Raw genomic sequence first — 12512 nt, 5'->3', positions numbered from 1 at the left:
ACGCCGTCTTCCCACCGCCCCGATTACACAAGAGTTCACACACGTGCAGAGGAACCATTCGAAATGGCAAAGATAAAATAACAAACCTTTACAAATAGAAAATGATAAAGAGGGACTGGAGAGATGGCTCAGAGGTTAAGAGAACTGGCTGTTCTTCCAGAGGACCCAGGTTCAATTCCCAGCACCCATGTGGCGGCTCACAGCTGTCCGTAACTCCAGTTCCAGGGGATCTGACACTCTCAGATGGGAATACATGCAGGAAAAACACCAATGTATGTAAAATAAAAAGAAATAAATAAATCTCGCTTTTAAAAAGATCGACAAACACGAGCTATGTAGAGGCAGGATTTTTTGTCTTGTTCCCAGCACCGAGGGCAGTGCCCTATGCAGAGAGCCTTGATGAATGTCTGTTGAGAACAGCATCCCCTCAAGTGTGCCAGTGCGTGGACGGGAGGAAGCATGAAGGGCTGGCAGGTGCTCAGTCAACACCAGGCTTTCTTCCCTGAGAATCATCCCAATTAGTGGAGCATTGCCGAGTGGTCCTTGACACCAACCTGTGCAATGACTTGAAGGGTAACGGGAAGCCGGGGAGGCAGGAGATGAGATGCTCATGGCGAAACGGAACAGGACCAGAGGAAGTGGGCCTGGTGTGGAGAAGCTCTCGCTTCTTCACCACCTGGCTGTTTGGGTGAATGGGGACATGTTAGGAAGCACAGGACAGCGGTGTTAGCTTCTGTGTGGCCTTGGGAAGGCTTCAGAACTGTTTTCAACCTCTGTCTAGTTGGCTGTCTTTATACTGCCACCCTAGGGCCGTCACAGCCCAACAGTGAGAAACCAGGAAGATCTATGTGAGCGCAGAGAGTGAGCCATACTTAGGCTATTTGTTTACGACTCTTGCTACTTTCTGTAGTAGCAAGACAGCTCTGGCTGTCCTGGAACCCACTCTGCAGACTGGGCTGGCCTTGAACTCACAGAGATTTGCCTGTCGCTGTTTCCCAATGCTGGGAATCAAAGGTGTGTGCCACCATTACCTGACTTCCAGTATATTTACTGGTAATCAGAATTTCCTCCCTCTGCTAAAGAAGAAACGAGCCTAGATTTTACAAACTCTGGACTAATCTGAGATCCTAAGGATGAGGTCCCCGGGCTAAAGACACACTCACCCTAGACCTTGGATGTGTGGAAGCCTCATCTTAGAGACCCCCAGGGGTAGACGAGCCCCAGAGGAGGGGCCCACATACAACCATGGAGCCACTTCTCATACCTTGTCCTTCTTCCCTGCAGGTACAAGACAGTGGTGACCCAGCGGCGGGCGGCAGTGGCCATAGCTGGCTGCTGGATTCTCTCCCTTGTGGTAGGCCTGACACCCATGTTTGGCTGGAACAACCTGAGTGTGGTAGAGCAAGACTGGAGAGCCAACGGCAGTGTTGGGGAGCCCGTGATCAAGTGTGAGTTTGAGAAGGTTATCAGCATGGAGTACATGGTCTACTTCAACTTCTTCGTCTGGGTGCTGCCGCCACTGCTCCTCATGGTCCTCATCTACCTGGAGGTCTTCTACCTGATCCGTAAGCAGCTCAACAAAAAGGTGTCAGCCTCCTCCGGTGACCCCCAGAAGTACTACGGGAAGGAGCTGAAGATCGCCAAGTCGCTGGCCCTCATCCTCTTCCTCTTTGCCCTCAGCTGGCTGCCGCTGCATATCTTGAACTGTATCACCCTCTTCTGCCCCACCTGCCAGAAACCCAGCATTCTGATCTACATCGCCATCTTCCTCACACACGGCAACTCCGCCATGAACCCCATCGTCTATGCCTTCCGGATCCACAAGTTCCGGGTCACCTTTCTGAAGATTTGGAATGACCACTTCCGATGCCAGCCTAAGCCTCCCATCGATGAAGACCTCCCAGAGGAGAAAGCTGAGGACTAGACTCTGCCTTGCTCCGTCTAGCCCATGCCCAGCGGCTCTCTGTTCAACTCCCACGTCCTCCCTGTCCCACCCTGTCCCACTGTCCCTCCTCAGTTTTCCCAGCTGGGGTGTAGGCTGTGGACACCAGGGAGGCTCTGAAGAGATACCATGGAATAGGGCCCCCCTATAAGGAGCTAGCTGCCCTGTACTTGGGGACCCGGAGGAGGCTTGGAGGTGGGGCGGGCTATGATAGGGAACTGGGTGCCCTGAGATGTGAGGAGAGTCTTGTGTGCCCCATCCCTGGCTGTTCTCTGAGCTGTTCAGAGAGCCAGGGTTAGAATATTCTGGCTCCTACAGTCAGGCAGGGAGGGGAGCCTGCTATTAGGTGTTGGTGGCCCGAGGGACCAACTTCAAGGTGAGAAAGACAGTCCCTTAGAGGTAAATGGATAGAGAGAGGATATGTCCTGGCTTTGCTGTCTCTCCTCTTCTGTAGGAGAAGACAGTAAATCACAGGGAAGGAGACCTCAGCCCCTCCTCCAAGGATTGTGTGCTTGGCCATGCAGGCGCTGTGGTACCTGCTTTCCTCACCTGGGCTTATACTTGGGAGAGGCAGAAAGAATGGGTCCAGGGATCCTCTCACATTTACTTTATTCACATCCTGGCCCTCAAAGTGGGCCACAAAGTCCTTGGGAATAAAAATAGTGCAGAAGGTGCTGGCTTCAGCTAGCCAGCAGGGAGCAGCACTGAGCCCTTCTTGCCCTGAACTTCCTGGGAGTCCCCAGTGTAATTTACTGTCTGGGGCACCAAGCTTCACCAACTCTCAGAGCAGGCCTGGACTCTCCTTCCAAGGCCCAGGAGAAGGGATCCCTGGGAAGGACAACCCTTGGGAGCATGCTGCCTGAGGGGGTAGGAGGGGAAAGCGTCCAAGGAGATCCCAGGCGACCGTGGGCACCCTTGGTGTGAAGTGTGACAGGTCAGACCAGACCAAAGGAGACTGCTGTCTTCAGTGTGAGGAAGTGCCTTGCTGGCATTTAAATATCCAAAAAAATGCTCCTGGAGGTGGATTTAGCTCAGAAGCTGTGTTACAAATAGAGTGTAGGCTTTTGGGAGGGTCTCAGATAGGACCAATCCCTACTCTGCTGAGCCTGGATGTCTTCCTTGTATGGACGGCAGGCAGAGGAGGGTGACAGGTTCTGAGTGTGAATATCGACTCCAAGTCTTGATTCTGGGCTCTTCCCTCAGTTGGAAGCAAGGTGTCCCTGGTTCTCAAGGAGGTCCCTATGTCTAATAAAAGATTGTGAACCCCTGTGGAGAGTGGGGTGCTGGCACCCCAGCACTGTCAGAAAGCAACCAGACCACCTCAGTGGAGAAGATGTAATGGTGGGGTTGGGGGAGAAGCTGGGAGATGGGCGTGGTGGCAGATGGAAAAAGGAAGGTTCCAGAGATGGTGTGTCTGTTGCTATGGTTACACATTTAGGGTGGCACATTGTGAATTAGCAAGATCCAGAACACTCATATGTCTAAAAAAAGTGTCCCATGTCATCCTGAGACCATCCCTGTTGGCACTCTCCTAATCTTGATAGTGTTGCCCCTTCATAGTAACATAGTATCTTCCCGTCCGCCATGACACTCACTGCCCTGGAAACCCCATGCTATAACACCACACACCTTTATTTGAATGCTTCTCACACAGTGTACAATTCTGCAGAGGGGTGCCAGTCTCTGCACCCTTGGGGCCCTCTCATACCCAGGAGGTATGACCTGGGGCCCGCCAGGCCCACTCCTGGGTCTGGACCCAACCTCTGGTGGAGAGAGCCAGCAGGTTCTGGAGGTTCACCCCCATTAGCTGTTCTTGTGGTATCTTGGTCTTGGGGATGCCTGGGCGCCTGATCCTCAGGTCTGCAGGACCTGGCAGAGAATGTCCGTCTGCGTCCTGGTATGTGACCAAGCTGCTAGAAGAGATAGATGGTGGGGAGTCGGGTAGGGGACCACCTCCACCCTTCTCGGTCTTTCCTCAGGTTCAATTCCCAATGCTGAGCTCTGCCCAGTGCAGCTCTGGAGGCTTCCTAGTTCACCCAGAGCCTCAGAACCACCAAATGAGGAAGGCAGGGCAAGGGCTGGGTCCTTACTTTTCTAACGAGGAAAAAGAATGCCTATGTTTACAGCCATTTGGAGCCAAGACTAGATGCTGTCCTGTGACCACCCAATGTATCTTTCCTTCTGGACCTCACCAGCATGGCCCAGCGCTGCACTGTCTGTACCAAACTGAACACGCATGCTAGTTGTCTTTTGCTACAAAAATGTACCCAGACCTGCCCTACTGCCTTCCTGCCCTACCCTACCCGTCTCCAGTGACGTTTTGTGCCTGGAAGGTGGATTCTCCTCTCCCAATCTTCTCTTAGACACCACACTTTTACTGGAGGTAACTGAAGGAGTGGGTCCAGCCACTCACCTGTCTCCTTGTCCCAGTCTCTGCCTGTGTTGGTCTTCAGTGTGTGGCAGAGGCTGAAAGAGACCCTATAGGTTAGAGCTTTGGGGGAAGACAGGAGGGAATAGAGAGGTTTGAGGTCAAGGATCCCCGGCACCCCAGTCCCCAAATAGAACATCTTCCCACTTAGAAAGTCACACAAACGGTTCCATTTTCACTCTGAGCTCCATAGATGTCCAGCTCCAAAGAGGGACTCAATCTGTCCACCACAGAAGGGTGCTAAGGGCGACCTTCTGACTCCCACCTTTAACCTCCAACCGACAATCCACGGAGGCCTCTCCTAGCACGTTGATGGCCTTGCAAGTGTAGACCCCAGAATCAAAAGGGCTGGGCTTCCGGATCTCCAGGGTGCAGACCCCTTGCTCGGAGACAGCACGATACTTGGGGTCCCCCTGGATACTCATCTTGTTTTTCATCCAGATGATCTTGGGCTGGAAGCAAGGTCAGATGAGGGTACTGAAGTAAGAACATGGGTTGGGACGGCTCTCAAGAGAGTTTCAACCCTGCTGCCTCTACCCGGCCCACCAGCCCAGGGCCTCTGACCTTAGGTGACGCTCGGACGCTGCAGAAAAGCTGCGTGCTATAGCCAGGAGTGGAGGTACGGTCAGCCAGCGGCTGGGTGAAGGAGGGCGCTTCTGAGAAGTCTCGCTCAGTAAACTCTCTAGGTTTGGCAGTGATAGCTAGGTTCAGGGGAGAATTGAGGTTATAGGGGTGCAGAGGGCTTCAGAAGACTGGCCTCAACCCTAAACGTTGGGATGCTCAACCTGGTCAACGTGTGAAGACACCAGAGAAAGCCTAGCTGAGCAGGGCTGAGGCTGATCGGAGGTGAACGGAGAGGAGTGGGTGGGAAAACTCGAGTCTTGCGGCAGGAGGTGAACATCACATTTCCATTTCTGCTTGCCTCTGCCACCCGAGTGGCTTTCCTTTTTAAATACAAAATGCTCAGGGCTGTGATGCTCTGGCTGATGTAAAAGCGGCTCCTAGGGTGAGTGAGATGGCTCAGCAGGTGAGGGCGTTTGCCACCAAGTTTACCGCCCTGAGTTCAGTTCCTGGGACCCATATGGTAGAAGGAGGGAACGGACATGTCCTTAGACGTACACATGCACGTCCGCATGTGAACACACACTCACACACCAATAAATGTCATTAAAAAGAATAATAATAATAAAGTGTGGCTTCCAGGGTCCGAGTGTGTGTGTGTGTGTGTGTGTGTGTGTGTGTGTGTGTGTGTATCTGGGATGAGCAGGGTTCAAGGTTCTGGAGTTTCACATTTGGCCCCACTGACAGACGCTCAATGGGACAGTGAATGCCGCAGCCAGTCTTGCGTGGGCGATTGTTTTTAGCAATTGCCAGTCTACCTATCATGTACACATTACCCTGCAGAGTGTGCCTGGGGACACTGTGCGGGAGACCCAGTGACTGCTGTGATGTTAGCGCCACTGTCTAAGCACACAGCCTCCTGAGGGGCGCTGCTCATTTGCATAGCTTTGCTCTGATGTTTGCTAAAGTCAGTCAGTCACCCCGGTTATTTACAGGCGCTCCACGTCAGCGGGTGCACGCACATGCACATACACTCATACAGAGCTGCTGGGTGCTGTGGGGGGTGGGGGTAGAAGGCAGCAAATGTTCCAGGGAGAAGTGGCCCAGGAGAAGCTGAGAGGGATGTGGGACACACGGAAGAAGAAGTGGACGAATGTTGGTTCACCAAACCTGGTCAGTTTTCTGCCCCCGGCTCAAATCCACTCACCTGCCTTGTGGATGTGAGCCAGCTCCTTGGTGGTGGTGGCTAAGTCACTGAGGCCACACAGGTTTTCTGAGAAGACCCGAAAAGAGTACGAGTTGCCAATGATGAGGTCTGAGACGGTGCAGGTGGTGGGGTGGTATCGCTCCAACACTGTGAACCATTGCTGCAGGGAGCTTGACTGGGTTACCCTCAGCTCTTGCCCGGTTCTTGTCTTTCCTGCTTACCCTAATCCTCCTCAGAGGGGCTCATCCCACGACCCAGCTTTAGGAGGCTAAACCATCCAGCACTGGGCCTGAGGGACTTACAAGTGGGAGAAGGACCTCCTGGGTCACCCACGTGAGCTTGCAAGCCTCACTACTCAAAGTGTGGATGGCAGACATGTGGCCTCATTATCTGGGTGCTATTTAGATATGTGGGTCCCCATCGCCCAGCCCCGACTGCCTTGTATCAGGGTCTACGCTTAGCAGACTCCTGGATGGTTTATGCACATGATAAGATAGTTCCATGGCAGCCTAGTGCAGTGTACCACACAGACTGAGAGGATAGAGGCCAGACAGGGAGTCAGTCAGCAGTAGCCTCTTAGGGGGATGGACCTTTTCGGCCTGGACTACTTCTTTCCCCACCCCCGTAAGGCCCCAACCAGCCTCACCCCTGTCTTTTTGTCTGCCTTCTGCACTGTGTAGCCCAGGAGCTCTGTGTTTCCCGTGTCCTGGGGTGGCATCCACTCAAGGGCAGCATTGCAACCCCAGACATCCAATAGCTTGATGCTACTCGGGGGGCCGGGCTTCTCTGCAGGAACAAGATTATGAAGGTCAGCGAGGAGAGAAGCAGGTCTGTCTCCACACCCAAGATTTGGCACCTGCCTTCCCTAGCCTTCCCTCACCCCGCCTCAGCTCTGGGGTTGGGGGTTGGGGACAATGGTTTTGAGACAGCCCTTTCCCCTCTGCCCGTGTACCGATCACCAGGATGTCAATGGCGGCCTTGGCTTCCAAGCCTTCCAGACGGACAGTGAGCTCATAGCGGCCTGAGTCTGAGCGCTGAGCTGAGCGAATGAAGAGGATGGAGTCCTGGTCCCCACTGCGCACATTAACTCTCTGGCTGTCCAGGGCGTGGCCATTGTGGGTCCAAGAGGCCTGCGGCTTGGGCTTCCCCTGACAAAGGTGGGCTTGGGGTGAGTACAGATTGGTATAAGGTACCCCACTCACCCCACTCACCCCACTCTAGCTGTGTCTAAGAGCCCTGCCCTACTGGCCCCACCGTTGCTGGCCAGAGCCATGTCCTCTCGTGTGTGACCTGCCCTGGGGGTTGCTTAACTGTCTACTCACAGCTGAGTTCTATGCAGAACTAGGAAGAGGTGGCCATCTGTCACTGGCCGACTCCTGTAGGAATCCTGACATTCCCAGGTCTCCCCTGACATAGCAGGCTCTTACCAGTGAGTTATGCCTACCTGGAAGGGGATTTGCAAGTTGACAGACTCTCCCACCTGGCGGATATAGGTCTGACGAAGGTGTCGGGGAACACGGATCTTGGGGGCTTCTGAGGCAGGAGAAAGGGGAAGCGGGTGTGAGTTTCTGGCTAGACAGGACAAGCTCCCACCTGCTATGTTTCTATAGCTCGAGCTGCCTGGCTACTGGGAGGACGAAGCCTTCAATTTTGAGATTGAGGGACCCAAATCCCTTAGGGCCCTCGAGGAGCTGAGAGCTGAGAGGCTCTGGAGAGGTCAGGGACTGTGCGGTGTGAACTGGTTGGTATCTCTGGCACTCCCAGACACTTGCCAGGTTGGGATTTGCCCTGAGGCCCAGGCATTCTCAGGCTCCAGATGGGCCTGGATGGCTCTCTGTCTCCCCCTGGAGGGAGGCGGGTTCTGCACCTGTCAGCCAGTGTGCCTAGAGAGGGAAGCAGTGTGCTCAGTTCCTGCTGATTCGGCACCCCAGGAGCCCAGGACTCTCTGAGGAAGTGAAGCCTGCTGGGGGCAGGGGGTGTTGGTGTGGGGGCGGGGCTTCGTCTGGTTGTACAGAAGCTAAAGCAGATACACAAACTTCTTCTGCTCTTGTTGGGCCTTTCAGTCCTCCAGTGTCACGGTGGCCAAGTCCTTCCCTGAGTCTTCTGTCAGCCCCCTCCTCCGGTAAGGAAGCCGTTCCTGACAATGGCCTATTGGTGCCATTGGACATTGCAAGGGAGACTGCAGCAGCTGCCACTCCTGCCCCTGGGGGATGGTGTGGGGACTGAGCCTGAGCCTCCCAAGCAGCAAACAGGTGGCAGCAGTTGGTCAGTGGCATGTAGGGGGACAGAGTAAGAAGGAACACTGTGTCTCCAAGGATTAGCTGAACAGGCACTTGGCTCTGGAGGGAGCATCTTGGTTTGGAGTGCTCCAGGAGGCCAGGAATGCCTGGCAGCTCCAGGTGGCCAAGAAGAGGACAGCTGAGCAGCCCAGGATCCTGGACAAGGCCCCCACCCTCCCCTGCCCAGCCCATGAGAGGTCCGGCTGTTCCCCCTTGTTCATAGTCTCCACCCCACGTTCTCTCCAGGAAATCCCCTTCTCTCCCTGCCAGGGGAATTTTAATGGAGAAGTAGGTGCTGAGTCTGGCTTGCTTCTTCAACACCAGGCCTCAGAGACATCGCAGTCTGAGCTTCTTGGGTCCCCTGGGGGAGGGTCTGGGACTCTGCCAACCAGGCTGGAGTCAGCACAGACATCCTGCTGCTTATGTGGGGGGGAGGGTGCTATCTCACCCAGATAACGCTCTTGCAAACCACCAAGCAGATGTCCAGCAGCTTGGTGTCTATGAACAGTCCTGTGTGGGCCTCAGAGTCTGAGACTACAGAATGACTGGGTGATTCTGTAGGAGTCTCTGGCCTCCCCCCAGGATCTGCCTGGTCTGAATAAGCTATAATAGTGTGTGGTTCTGGTCTCCCCTGTCCTTATATTTCCTCGAAACTGATTTTTGACCCCTTCTGTGGCTGAGACACCCTCTCCTCCTAGAGGCCTTGACTAGAAATGGAGGGTTCTATCTCTGGCCTCCATTCATCCCTCAAGGAACAAGAAAGAAGATGGAGAAGATTTCAGACACCTGCTTGCCCCTGTCTCTCTTCACCCTGGGGCCCTGCACTGTCCCCAGATAGCTCAGACAGACCAAATGACTCAGTGTTGTTAACAGTCTGAAACTTGATCAGCTTTGGGAGGGAGGCACTAAGGTTAATACACCCTGCAAATAGAAATATTAGCAACAGGGACAGCAGCTGGCCTCTGGGTCTTCACAGAGGCACTGCCCTACAGGGATGGGTCCTTTGCACGGCTTCCTTTTCTTTCCATTAGGGTCAGGGTACAACATGGGGTAAGCAGGTGTCCCCGTGTCCCAAAACCTCTAGAGATCCTGGAACCCAGATTAGAAAATAGAAAACAAACGTGCATGGTTTCGGAGAATAAGATTAAGAAGAAGTGAGGATGGATGGTTGGTTGCTAGCATTGGGAGCTTGGCTTTGTCTCTGAACAAAAAGCTGCTCCCTGATGGTGGTGGTGGGGGAGGGGCTGGACCATTCAGGGAAGTAGCGTCTTTGACCTCCTTCTTGCTGCTGAGGAACCTGAACCTTTCACAAGGCAAGGCACCTCAGCATGTCTACTGTGCATGTTGGCATGAGATGTGGGGTGGAGGGTGGCTGCCTGGGTCCTGCTGAGCATGGCCTGGGTTTCCCGTTACATCTAGTCTGTGAGCAAGCAGCGAGATGTAGCTTTACCTGTGATCTCCTGGATGTGGACAGGCTGGTCTAGCACAGCTGGAGGGCCCGCCCCTGCGGAGTTTACTGCAGTCACGCGCAGGAAGAACTTGTCTCCCAGAGCCAGGTTTCGAACTGTCTGCTGGGTCACCATCACGGGCCGGGGATTCACAGGTACCCATTCTGAGGCTGAGGGCAGCGGAGAATGTCTGACAGTCAGTGATGTGGCAGGGGCACCCTTCTCACGGAGGCTTTCCTTCTCAAGGGTGATGGGCAGAAGCTGACCTCGCTCTCGAGCTATGGCCTCTCTCGCTTCTCTCTCTGACTTTGTAAGACCAAAGACAGATGGTGCTAGAGCTCTGAGATCATGGCCAGGGACAGGGATACAGAAGGCTGGGCACAGTCACCAAGTCACACATAGGGGCAGAGACAGAGGCCAGGTTGAACTTGAACATGGTCATCAGAGAGGGAGACTATTTTCCCCAGCTGTCTTCACTGTCTCCTACTTTACAGTCTCCTCTAGATCGGCCCCCCTTTCTGCCTCCTGGGACTTTCAGTCCCCCTGAAAAAGATCCTCTGAGATTTAGCACCTCCTTCCTTTCTTATGAGATCATTGTTCCCCACCCTTCTACCTGGACCTAGAGGATGGAAGATGTCCTGAGGTCATTGGACATCTCTGTGCCTTCAGAGGTCCTGGTGGAGCTCTGGTGGGATTCAGGCAGTTAAGACCACTGCTTAGATGTTCTCCCTTTGTTCGTCCTGGACTGACCCACTGCAGGGACTGTGTTCCTCCCTGCTGCCCCACCTTGCCCCCACTCAGCTGGGTGGAAGCAGGACTCAGCCCCGTGCTCACCTCCCTCTCGACAGAGCTCCAACACATAGCCCTGGAGCCCCAGCTTCCCCAGGTTCTCCGGAGGCTCCCAGCTCACAGTCAAGGAGCTGTGGCTCACATCCTCCAAGGTCAGCTGCAGTGGGGCACTGGGGACATCTGGAGGAAGGGGGAAGCCAGGGTGAGTTGAAGAGCCCCCCACTGCATATCTACCTCCCTTCTCCATTTGTCCCCACTTCTAGTCACCTTCGCTCGGAGCTTCAGGCTTAATGGTGGCAGGTGTGGCGGGAGCTTCGTGGGCTGCAGGGTCCTGTGCCTGAGGCTGCTTCTGTGGCTCTGGAGCCTGCTCTTGCCCCGTGGACTCTGATGCTGCCACCTGTCCAGAAGGCTCTGGAGTGGGCACCTTGGCAGGCTCAGGTGCTGTCCCCTCTGAAGTAGAGACAGAAGCCTCAGGGGTGGCTTTTCCTGTCATTTCTGAGCTGGTGTATGTGTGTGGTGGGGGTTCAAGGTGGAGTGTTTAAGGGTCAGCGGGAGGTCTGGGCCTCCAGGCTAGGCCCATGCTTATAAAGGCAGGGGCTGCCCCACCCCCAGCAAACCATTCCCAGCTGTGGGGTCAGGTCAGGCAGGGGGACAGGGGGGCAGGGAGCACCCAGGCCAGGAATAGCTCTGGGGGAGGAACCACAAGGGCCCCTTGAGAAGCACACTACCTTGCCATCACCCCAGCTAGACCTCACAGCCAGGGTGCCAGGGTGCCAGGGTGCCCAGATTGGGGGGGCATGGATAGATGAGCTGACATATCGCTGGAGCTGTGGGGGCTGGGTAATGAGACCTACCATCTGGAAGAGAAGATCAAGTCAGTTCCATGAATCTGGTCTTCTTAGGGCCCCCTCGGGCCTGAGTCTCCTCAGAGCAGAGCCTGGAACTAAGAATACTTGAGGCAGCCTTCCCTGTGAGCTGCCTTCACGCTCTCTCTCGGTCCCCACAGTCTCTGGGGACTCCCACGTGTACCGTGTGAGGCTAAGGGCCCCACGGAGGTGAGAACTGAGATGCCAGAGGTGAGGCTGGCCAGAGGCAGGTGCTCCAGCATGAGTCCTGGGAAAGGGGACTGCCGTGATTAGTCTTCCGCTGTTGTGACATTGCACTGTAGGGTTCGTGAGTTATAAATAATAGAGGTGATCTTTTTCAAGGCTCTAGAGGTGGAGAAGTCGAAGACCGTGCCCCTCGCACCTCCTGAAGAGCTTTGTGGTGAGTCAGAATACAGAGAACAGACAAGCCGGACAGAGGAAAATGGACGAAACACATGCTTTTTATCCAGTTCCCACTCTGGAGATAACGAACCAGTTAACCAATGATATTAACCAATCCACAAGGGAAGCATCCCATGGCCTAATCACTTTTTAAAAGCCCCGCCCCTTTAATACTGTTAGTAACAACTATAGGAGTTTTAGAGAGAATATCCAAGCCGTAGCAGGAACCAAAAAAGCCCTCTGGGTTCCGTTTCTGCAGGAAGGCTGGAGAGCTTCTGTTTACACTAATCCCCAGACCTCAGTTTCCCATAGACTACTGAGCATCCTGGCCTTTGAGGATAAGACAGACAGACAGACCTGAATCTCCTGGCCTCTTCAGAAAGGGACCTGGGCACAGACAATCCTTGTGTGGGAAGCGGGGCAGGTTCAGACAAATTCCTAGTCACTGATTCATTTATTCAAGATGTTAAGATTGGTAATAATTTGAGATCCAGAAAATACCATGTGTCAGGGAGGAGGAGGAGCAGTCAAAATTTTCTCTGTGGGTGGGAGTGGGGATAGGAGAAATGACTTTGAAAAAGACGAGGCCT

General features: G+C 54.2%; 2 protein-coding genes across 12 annotated transcripts in view; one reads left to right on the top strand and one right to left on the bottom strand.

Annotated features, from left to right (window-relative positions):
- Positions 1–5560, top strand: part of Adora1 (adenosine A1 receptor) — a 36905-nt gene extending 31345 nt beyond the window's left edge. For 6 of the 7 annotated variants that reach the window (XM_039090620.2, XM_039090618.2, XM_006249859.5 and 3 more), the window contains one exon: positions 1285–5560. In XM_039090620.2, coding sequence (XP_038946548.1) covers positions 1370–1924 — 555 coding nt within the window. In that variant the 5' untranslated portion in view covers positions 1285–1369 and the 3' untranslated portion in view covers positions 1925–5560. The remainder of the gene's footprint in view (positions 1–1284) is intronic. The other variant, NM_017155.3, reaches the window with a different exon arrangement.
- Positions 3554–11320, bottom strand: Mybph (myosin binding protein H). Of its 5 annotated transcripts, none has more exons than XM_006249889.5 (11): positions 10922–11319; positions 10700–10834; positions 9868–10035; positions 7583–7671; positions 7091–7286; positions 6785–6924; positions 6139–6298; positions 4935–5071; positions 4636–4822; positions 4356–4408; positions 3554–3855 (listed from the first exon to the last, which is right to left on the bottom strand). In XM_006249889.5, exons 1-10 carry the CDS (start codon positions 11145–11147, stop codon positions 4392–4394), a joined length of 1455 nt encoding a protein of 484 aa, XP_006249951.1. In that variant the 5' UTR covers positions 11148–11319; the 3' UTR covers positions 3554–3855; positions 4356–4391. The 5 variants fall into 5 exon arrangements, 3 of the variants coding, with proteins under 3 accessions (XP_006249951.1, NP_114001.2, XP_006249950.1); NM_031813.2 differs by having other exon boundaries at positions 3554–3852; positions 10922–11213; XR_358910.5 differs by having other exon boundaries at positions 4356–4822; positions 10922–11320.
- Between the last annotated feature and the right edge of the window lie 1192 nt (positions 11321–12512).

This window comes from Rattus norvegicus, chromosome 13, assembly GCF_036323735.1.
Source record: "Rattus norvegicus strain BN/NHsdMcwi chromosome 13, GRCr8, whole genome shotgun sequence".
In the NCBI taxonomy this organism is placed as follows: domain Eukaryota; kingdom Metazoa; phylum Chordata; class Mammalia; order Rodentia; family Muridae; genus Rattus; species Rattus norvegicus.
This window is presented reverse-complemented; position numbering and strand designations above follow the sequence as displayed.

What these genes read in the sequence shown, in the direction of transcription:
- Mybph (XM_006249888.5), bottom strand. Translation starts at nt 11,147, where the DNA reads ATGACAGGAAAAGCCACCCCTGAGGCTTCTGTCTCTACTTCAGAGGGG. An exon ending in GCCTGAAGCTCCGAGCGAAG is followed by an intron (nt 10,835 to 10,921) that starts GTGACTAGAAGT and finishes CCCTTCCTCCAG; the next exon opens with ATGTCCCCAGTGCCCCACTG. An exon ending in CCACATCCAGGAGATCACAG is followed by an intron (nt 7,672 to 9,867) that starts GTAAAGCTACAT and finishes CTCCTGCCTCAG; the next exon opens with AAGCCCCCAAGATCCGTGTT.